Genomic DNA, 10,000 nt, shown 5'->3' on the forward strand with positions numbered 1-10,000 from the left:
CATATTGACTAAATCTTGGGAACTTCATTGATATATATGTGCAATTTAAGAGCTATTTTCGCTTCTCTTTCTACTGAATGGTGTTTATTTCTTTGGTTATCATAATAACAACGTTCCATTTTCTCGGGAAAGCCTTAGTTGATTGTTTGCTTGTTTGTTTGTTTGAAAATGGCGGTTTAACTTCCTCGTTTCTTTATAAAGAAGTTCTACTTTGAACGGATGATTGATTGTGATTGAACTGATCCTTTTTCCCGAACAGGTGTTGTTCTCTTATGAAAAATCGTGTGCGATTAATGTTTATTTACTATTAATGTTTACTCGCAAAAGATCGATACACTGCTTGATTTGAACATCCTGTAAATGCATGGTTTGTGATATGGGTCGTTGTGTGTGTGTATGTGTGTGTGTGCTTTTATGCGTGAGTAATTATATTCATATTCATGGATGCTTCGAGGTGTGGCAGGTGTTCAGGGAAGGCTGCGAAATTACGTTATGTTTTCATTTAGGAGCACGTTTTGGGTTCTTCCTGCTAGCCTTCTCTCTCTCTCTCCTCTCTTCTCTTATCTTCTCTCCTCTCTTCTCTTCTCTTTCTCTCTTTCTCTCTCTCTTCTCTCTCTTTCCTCTCCTTCTCTCTCTCTCTCTCTCTCTCTCTCTCTCCTCTCTCTCTCTCTCCTTCTTTCTCTCTTCTCTTCTTCTCTTCTCTTCTCTTCTCTTCTCTTCTCTTCTCTTCTCTTCTCTCTTCTCTTCTCTTCTCTTCTCTTCTCTTCTCTTCTCTTCTCTTCTCTTCTCTTCTCTTCTCTTCTCCTCTCTCTCTCTCTCTCTCTCTCTCTCTCTCTCTCTCTCTCTCTCTGTGCGTGTGTAAGTGTTATGCTTGTACATAATTATACTTATACATTTTGATGATATTATTATCGATGAGTTGGATAAATTTTGTCATCCAAGTGTGTTCTGGAATATTTTGTACATTAACTTTGATATCTGAAGTTTAGTCACACACGTTTCCCGAAACAGAGAAGAATTCTATGGTTCTTTCCGAGACACAAGAAGTGAGTCACTTTTATGCTAAGGATTCTTCCTGTCAAAATCCCGGGTCAGATGTTTTGTTATAAATAGATAAATAGAGATAAATATCACAGACCAATGATCCGTTGAATATCGTGATGGCATCCAGACATTAATATTTTGTCTTTCGGAAGCATATCGGGGCGAGTGACCAGAAATGTGATGAATCTCATGAAATATGCATTCTAGAAATTGATTCTGATAAATAAGATGATTACATTCACTTGCACACGGAGCAATAGCAATATGTTCTTTGTCGTGTTTATCTTTTCGTTTCTTCCTTTTAGCATCAACACTCATTGAATTCTTAACCACAGATGGCTGCCGTTGTGTCAGGTGGCGGGCCGACCAGCTGCCACTCTCAGATGGTGAAGAAGATGGGCGTGAAGATAACACTGCTCTTGGTCCTCATAGCTGTGGGCGGAGCGAGCGCCGACGCCCCTTCCTTCATGGGCGTGCAACTGTATGTCAATAACACGCCCACAGAGGTCCTCGATGTCACGGAGAAGGAGACGTTGGCAGTGAGCTTCCAGTTGGACGTCCTGCCCGAGGGGGCGTCCGGGGATGTGATTATACAGGTAGGACATACAGTCAACTAATACTGATTTTATTTTATTACTTCTATAATTATTTTTTTTCCTATGGTTTACTTAAAATCACTTTTATGCATGATTACATAAATGTTCTCCTCGAAAATTACCAGTCATTTGATCTTTAGCTCCCCAGATGAAACAATTACCTCTTTAGTTTTTTCTTTCCTGTAGTTGGCTTAAATTCACTCTTATGAATTATTACACAAATGATCTCTTTGAAAATTACCAGTCATCATATCTTTAATCCCCCAATGATTGTTTTGATATTAATAACACCATACGTAAAAAAAAAGTCCCTCCCCCATCTTGAACGATCCGCCCATTCATAAATACTCTCACGAATAACCGTAATCACAATGTAAACAAAGGCTGTCTTTATTTATAACGTCCCTTCCCGCGACTTCCCAAAGGAAAACAGCGCAGACAGTTTCGGACACGTGAAAATCTGGCCGAAGAGTTTCCCCGTGAGACAAATGGAAGGAAATCTGACGGAAACGTTCAACTTGACCGGCACTTTCCTGGGATTTTCGAAGCTTCAGTTCTTGTTGGTGGCCCCCGATGGAGAGCTGCAGGCAATGAGCAATCAGACGAACATTATGGTAGGTGGAGGTGACATGGAAGGAAGAGGAAGGGGGAGGGACTGACATGGTAGAGGAAGAGGAAGAGGAGGAAGGAGAAGGTGGGGTAGAGATGGAGAGGGAGGGTAGGAGTGAGGGAGAAGGAGAGAGAGAGAGAGAAGGATATATATATATATATATATATATATATATATATATATATATATATATATATATATATATAATATATATATATATATAAAGAGAGAGAGAGAGAGGGAGGGAGGGAGGGAGGGAGTGAGGGAGGGAGGGTGGAAGAGAGAGAGAGGGTGAGAGAAAAAGAGAGGATGGGGAAGAGAGGGTGGGAGAGATAGAGGGGAGAGAAGTAGAGAGAAAGAGGGGAGAGAAGTAGAGAGAGAGAGAGAGTAGAGAGAAGTAGTGAGAGAGAGGACGAGAAGTAGAGAGAGAGAGGGAGAGAAGGAGAGAGAGAGAGAGAGAGGGAGAGAAGTAGAGAGAGAGAGAGGGGGAGAGAGGTAGAGAGAGAGGGAGGGGGAGAGAGGTAGAGAGAAGGGGGGGGGGGGAGAGAAGTAGAGAGAAAGAGGGAGAGAGAGAAGTAGAGAGAAAGAGGGAGAGAGAGAGAGAAGTAGAGAGAAAGAGGGAGAGAGAGAGAAGTAGAGAGAAAGAGGGAGAGAGAGAGAAGTAGAGAGAAAGAGGGAGAGAGAGAGAGAGAGAGAAGTAGAGAGAAAGAGGGAGAGAGAAAGGGGGAGAAAGAAGTAGAGAGAGGGGGAGAGAGAAGTAGAGAGAGGGGGAGAGAGAAGTAGAGAGAGGGGGAGAGAGAAGTAGAGAGAGGGGGAGAGAGAAGTAGAGAGAGAGAAGGAGAGAGAGAGAAGTAGAGAGAGAGAGAGAGAAGTAGAGAGAGAGAGAGAAGTAGAGAGAGAGAGAGAGAGAGAGAGAGAGAGAGAGAGAGAGAGAGAGAGAGAGAGAGAGAGAGAGAGAGAGAGAGAGAGAGAGAGAGAGAAAGTAGAGAGAGAGAGAGAGAGAGAGAGAGAGAGAGAGAGAGAGAGAGAGAGAGAGAGAGAGAGAGAGAGAGAGAGAAGTAGAGAGAGAGAGAGAGAGAGAGAAATAGAGAGAGAGAGAGAGAGAGAGACAGACAGACAGAGACAGAATGATTAATTTTTTTTCTATCCAGGTCCAGCGAGCAGACAAGCTTCACGACCAGATCTTCACAGCAGCTATGATCATCCTGGTGGGCATCGCCTATGTCAACATGGGGTGTGCCATTGACCTCGAAATCATTAAAAGGACGCTAAAGAGACCCGTGGCGCCGGTTATAGGCCTAGCCTCGCAGTATTTCTTCATGCCACTAGTAAGTGCGTTGGCCACTGGCTGATTTTAACATTAGGAAGTAATGTTTATTTATTTATTTATTTATTTAATTTACTACATTGGCCTAAACAAGGATCATTCATTCATTCAAACAAATATCGAATGACACAATAGGCACGAAGTTTATACATTTGAAACGATGTATGTATGAGTAAGAAAGTCTTCACTACCAAAAGCGAACAAATCTATCACAATTAAGAAGTCGCTCTGTTTTTCATCATTGTCAAAAAGTAAAATTCCATTATATCCAAGATATGATTCACGTTAGTTTAGTTGTTTAGTTGATTCAAGGCTCTTATCAATTGTTGCCAAAGGTAAACAAAAAGCTGTAGTAAGTGTTATGTATTTACATTACGTGTTTACGGTTTCAGTTGGCAATCCTTTCTTTGATCATGTTTTGGAATATTAAGTAAAGTATTTACAAAGCATCAATATTCCTAGCTGGTATTAAATGGATAGGTTGATATCCCTGTGAATCCAAACTCAGAGGCAGATATGAACCCGGCTTTTCCGTTTAGCAGAGTAGTTAAAGCAAGAACGAGGAATATATACGCAAGTAAGATAGCGCTGGATATCAGAAATGTGAGAGGCTTGGAGTCTCTCCATTTTATTTTAACACGAGCCGCTTATGAATAAAATATCACTTCAAAGGCCTATTCGATTAATACCTAGAAAACACAATGAATGATAGTCTAATCTCTGCTCTTTGTTTGGGCACACGCATGGTTACATAAATATATTGTTTTATTTTAAAATCTAAATCATCCCCAATACATTTAGGGTTAGGCTTAAGTAGAAAATGACAGATTTCGTATTTTTAAAAATTCCTGATGAGTAGGTCTATCTTAAACCCATATTAGGTTAATCAACGGCATGCCCGACAAACTGATTAAATCATTGCTGCTTTCTTTTTGCGAACGTGTTAATTATTTGCACGAGGGATCTCTTCAACACCTTTCTACTTCTCTTCATCCACTCTTTTGCCAGACGTCCTACACACTGGGGTACTTCCTGTTCAACGATTCCCCTGCTCTGTGGCTCGGACTGTTCATCATCGGCTGCTCTCCTGGTGGGGGAGGATCTAACATCTGGACTTACATGCTGGGCGGTTCTCTCGACCTCTCCGTTACCATGACCTTTGTGTCCACCGTCGTTGCGTTCGGCGCCCTTCCCATGTGGGTGTACATGCTCGCCAGCACCATTTTCCAAGGTTGGTATCTTCAGAAGAGAGAGAAAGAGAAAGAGAGAGAGAAAGAGAGAGAGAGAGAGAGAGAGAGAGAGAGAGAGAGAGAGAGAGAGAGAGAGAGAGAGAGAGAGAGAGAGAGAGAGAGAGAGAGAGAGAGAGAGAGAGAGAGAGATAGGGAGAGAGAGAGAGATAGGGAGAGAGAGAGAGAGAGAGAGAGAGAGAGAGAGAAAGAGTGTGTTTGTGTGTGGGTGTGGGTGTGGGTGGGTGTGCTTCCGAATCATTTCTAGAAGTCTTGTTTTATAGTTCTTTAGTTTCACCTTTGGTTGTTAGAAGATTTTTTTATCGGAATAGTTTAAGGAAGTCTGTTATGTATTATTAAATTTTATAATAGATCTAAGATTCATCTAAACAAAAAGAAAAACCAAAACAATTTTGGATACAATACCTCTAAATGTATATTGTTCTCCGTTTCCGTCGCCTATGCGGAAACTAGCGATGAGAAAATATAAATATGTCAAGGAAATAGCAGTCATTGCGAAGTCTTTCTTAGTGAAGGATAAATCTGTTTCGTAAACAACGGTAGAGAAAGAGTGAAACATTCAACAACACATTCCCTCGCGCGCCAACCTGTTTGAATTGGCGCGGTTGTAATAGTCAGAGGTAATTGGAATTCCCAGAATAGCGCATGTGTATGTAAGGTACACTTGTGCTGTTCATACTCCTTATTTGGTCCTTGATGACGTCATGTTCTCACAATCTGTTACAGGCATTTGAGGAAAATGATAATATTTTACGAGGTCTTTTCACTGATAGAAGTGGGCGCATTAGAACTTTGTTGAAATTTAGTTTGGCAATGTGACCCTAAACTAGATTACAATTCTGACCTAGCCAAAATAACCATAATTCGTGCAAGATAACTGAATGGGTTCGTAAATCAACAAATGAGTCAAAGTGTATGGCCCTAAAAGAATGACAACCTTATGTCAACGAACTGATATCGATCCAGAATAGAATGCGGAGTGACTCATTACTGATGAGCAATGCGAGGTGCCGTGGTCGCTGTCAGTTAGCGGAAAAGGGTGGGCAAAGATTACGTTGCACAGGTTAGCGTAATATTGATCAGTATGGAGTGATAACAGGATTGAATACACGTGTGTGTGTGTGTGTGTGTGTGTGTGTACATTTATATATATATATATATATATATATATATATATATATATATATATATATATATATATATATATATATATAGTGTGTGTGTGTGTGTGTATACATTTATATATATATATATATATATATATATATATATATATATATATATATATATATATATATATTGTGTGTGTATAAATAAATATGTATATATATATACATATATGTTTATCTATCTATCTATCTATCTATCTATCTATCTATCTATCTATATATATATATATATATATATATATATATATATATATATATATATATGCATGTATATTTATATGTATGTATATATGTATATGTATATATTTATATGTATGTATATATATATGTGTATATATATGTATATATATATATAGATATAGATATATATATGCATATATAGATAGATAGCTTGGTAGTTAGATAGATATGATATGTATGTATGTGTGTGAGTGTATGTGTATGTACTTGTCAGTGTATTGACTGCCTGATTGCTACAATTTTCCTTGTTCTTGATGAAGTGGCCTCTTTGATTGAACCTTCACACTTTGAGCAAAGATAAAAAAAACAAAAAAAACATAATGTCACACACTCCCCGGAAATCCTCACCAGAAAATGGAGAGCATTAAATCTTAACCAAACTCCTCTGATAAATTTCGACCCCTTACCCCTTTCCCCTTACCCCTTACCCCCTATTCTTGCCCCTTAACCCCAACCCCCTACTCTTATCCCTAACCCCCAACCCTTACCCATACCCTTTACCTATCCCCCTACCCCTTACCCTTTACCCCTTACCCCTATCCCTAACCCTCTATTCTTACCCCTAACCCCCAACTCTTACCTATCCCCCACCCCCTACCCTTTACCCCTTACCCCTACCCCTATCCCTAACCCTAACCCCTAACCCTTTCCCATACCCTTTACCTATTCCCCTACCCCTTACCCCTACCCCTACCCCTAACCCCCAACCCTTACCCATACCCTTTACCTATCCCCCTACCCCTTACCCTTTACCCCTTACCCATATCCCTAACCCTCTACTCTTATCCCTAACCCCCAACTCTTACCTATCCCCCCACCCCCTACCTCTTACCCTTTACCCCATACCCCTGCCCCTAACCCCCAACCCTTACCCATACCCCTTACCTATCCCCCCACCCCTACTCCCTCCCTCTCCCCCTCCCCCTCCCCTCCCCCCATCAACCAACTGCATGTGTGACTCCTCCTCCTCCCCCCTCAACCAACCAACCGCATATCTGACACCTCCTCCTCCTCCTCTTCCCCCTTACCCCCTCCTCCTCCCCCTCCCCCTCCCCCATCAACCAACCGCATTATCTGACCCCCCCTCCCTCCCCCTCCCCTCATCAACCAACCGCATTATCTGACCCCTCCCCCCCATCAACCAACCGCATTATCTAACCCCTCCCCCCTCCCCCTCCTCCCTCCCCCTCCAGACGGCGACTTCGGCTACATCCCTTACTCGAAGATGGCGACGATGGTGGTGAGCCTGGTTCTGCCGTGCGCCGTCGGGGTCCTCCTCAAGAGGCTCCTGCCGAGGGTGGCCGAGGTGCTCAAGAAACTCCTGACGCCCGTGGCCATCGTCTTCATCGTCTTCGCCAGCACCTTCGGCGTCTACGTCAACTTTTATATTTTCTATTACTTCACGTGGAAGGTAATTAATAACTCGCTGGATTCTCGCGTTTCTCACGTGTTGTGGTGTTTGTATTGTTTTCTTTTCTGTTTATTTTATTATAGATATTTTATTTTATTATAGATATTTTATTATAGATATTGTTATTGTTATTGTTATTATTATTATTATTGATTTTATTGGTAGTAGTATTGTATGAATAGTATTATTAATGTTATTGTTATTATTATTACTTTTGTTATAATTTTCATGATCACTATTATTACTGCTATTCTTCTTATTCTTATTCTTATTCTTATCATTATTATCATTATCAACATCATTATTATTACTATCATCATTCGTGTTATTATTATCATGTTAATATCATTATTATTATTTTACAATTATTATTGTTTTTATTACTATTATCATTAGTATCATTACCATCATTATTCTTAGAATTATTATTGTTTCTATTACTATTATTATTATTGTTATTATTATTATTATTATTATTATTATTATTATTATTATTACTTATTTTCCTTGTCTTATTTTAACCTCATCGTTATTATAAATATCCAACTTCCGTTCTCATCCCATACGTTACGTGGTTTATTGCAAGTAATGAAGCTGCAATTTCTGTTTTGACGCCTTTTCAAAAATGGATCTTCATTGTGTAACTCTTTGTAACAAACTCAAACTAGGTGTGTACATGGAGATTTATGTGTGTATGTGTGTGCTTGTGTGTTTGTGTGTGTGTGTGTAAGTGTGTGTGTGTGTAAGTGTAAGTGTGTGTGTGTCTGTGTGTCTGTTTGTGTGTGTGTGTGTGTCTGTTTGTGTGTGTGTATGTATATGTGCGTCCGTGCGTTTGTGACTATGCTTATATGTATGAATGTATGTGCATATACTTCGTTAAGAATTATTTATCTTTTATTTTTTAATTTTCACATGATAGTCTTCCCATTATGACCAGTTAGCCATACAGCATATTCCTACTTATGTTTCCTTTTACAAAGTACTTTTGTTTATTGTTCTTTTTGCTTTTGTCATTGTTATCATGATTATTATTGTTGTTATTATTGTTAAGATTATTGTGACTGTTATCACTATTTATATTGTTATTTTTTATCATTGTTATTAATTTTTATTATTGTTGTTATTGTTATTATTATTATTGTTGTTGTTGTTGTTATCATCATTATTATTACCATTTTTGATATTGTTGTTGTAATTATTAGTATTGCTATTAATTTTGTTGTTGATGGTGGTGGTGATAGTGGTGTCATCATTATTGTTATTTTTTTGTTATGATTAGTATTTCATTGTTGCAATAAGTGTTGCTGCATTGTTATATTCACCGTTATCATTATTTAAATCAATGTTATTATTACTATTATTATTGTTATTATTATTATTATTATTATTATTGCTAGTATTTCCAAGTATTCAATAATCATGATGATGATGATTATTATTTTTTAGTATTATTTATTATTGCAATTGATCTTGCTATTACTATTATTAGTGTTAATAGTATCATTAATATCATTGTCATTATTAACATGATAATCATTTCAGTTGATTTTCTTGCTCTTTTATCAATTTTATCGTTGCTGTTATGCACGTATTATTATTATTATTAATACCATTATTAATATTATCATTGTTATTATAATAATAATTGCCTTCACCATCATCATCATTATCAATTATTATATTGCCTCAGCACTAATCTAGATTTAATTGAGCAATCACCAGTGTGTTTATAGTATGCCCCCTCTCCCCTCCCCCTCCCCACCAGGTGGCCGTGGTGGGCATGGCTCTTCCGTGGCTCGGGTTCGTGTTCGGGGCAGTGATGGGTACCTTGTGCAAGCGGCAACCTGAGGAGGTGGTGGCCATCAGCATCGAGACGGGCATTCAGAACACCGGCCTTGCAATAGGAGTCATCAAGGTGAGTGACGCATGGCCTTTCGACGAAGGGGTTGTTGGTTAGGTTGAATTTCCATAAGCAGGTCAAAATATGGGTTTGTTTGGTGTATTAAGTCAGGTTTCGCTTTTTTTGTGTGTGAATGAAGGACTTTAGACGGAGAGCCATGGATCGAAGATCGAAACTAGAATGTTTATTGTGCCTATTTTCCCACAGTTCGCCCTTCAGAAATTCTCTCCTTTGGGTGACATCACAGTCGTGGTGCCAGTCGCCGTGGCCACCCTCACCCCAATCCCGCTCCTCTTAGCCCTCCTGTGCAAGCGCTTGTACGATCGGCGTCACAGGTCCAAGCTCGAGGGCATTGACGGGCCGTGTGAGAACCCCGAAGGCGCCGCCGCGTCTGCGTCTTCGTCCAACCTCAAGATGACTCCGGCGAACTCGCAGACGCCGCTCAGTAGAGACATC

General features: G+C 39.6%; 1 protein-coding gene across 1 annotated transcript in view; it reads left to right on the plus strand.

The window, feature by feature from the left end:
• The window catches only part of LOC122257637 (sodium/bile acid cotransporter 5), a 12,025-nt gene that overhangs the window by 1,603 nt on the left and 422 nt on the right, over positions 1 to 10,000 (plus strand). Inside the window, exons 3-9 of the mRNA XM_086540367.1 lie at positions 1,380 to 1,640; positions 2,066 to 2,254; positions 3,402 to 3,578; positions 4,586 to 4,808; positions 7,427 to 7,644; positions 9,410 to 9,559; positions 9,752 to 10,000. The exon at positions 9,752 to 10,000 is cut by the window's right edge and continues 422 nt beyond it. Coding sequence (XP_086396493.1) covers positions 1,380 to 1,640; positions 2,066 to 2,254; positions 3,402 to 3,578; positions 4,586 to 4,808; positions 7,427 to 7,644; positions 9,410 to 9,559; positions 9,752 to 10,000 — 1,467 coding nt within the window. The remainder of the gene's footprint in view (positions 1 to 1,379; positions 1,641 to 2,065; positions 2,255 to 3,401; positions 3,579 to 4,585; positions 4,809 to 7,426; positions 7,645 to 9,409; positions 9,560 to 9,751) is intronic.

Source organism: Penaeus japonicus, unplaced genomic scaffold (genome assembly GCF_977035675.1).
Source record: "Penaeus japonicus unplaced genomic scaffold, GWHDUDI00000001_assembly GWHDUDI00000010, whole genome shotgun sequence".
Lineage (NCBI taxonomy): Eukaryota > Metazoa > Arthropoda > Malacostraca > Decapoda > Penaeidae > Penaeus > Penaeus japonicus.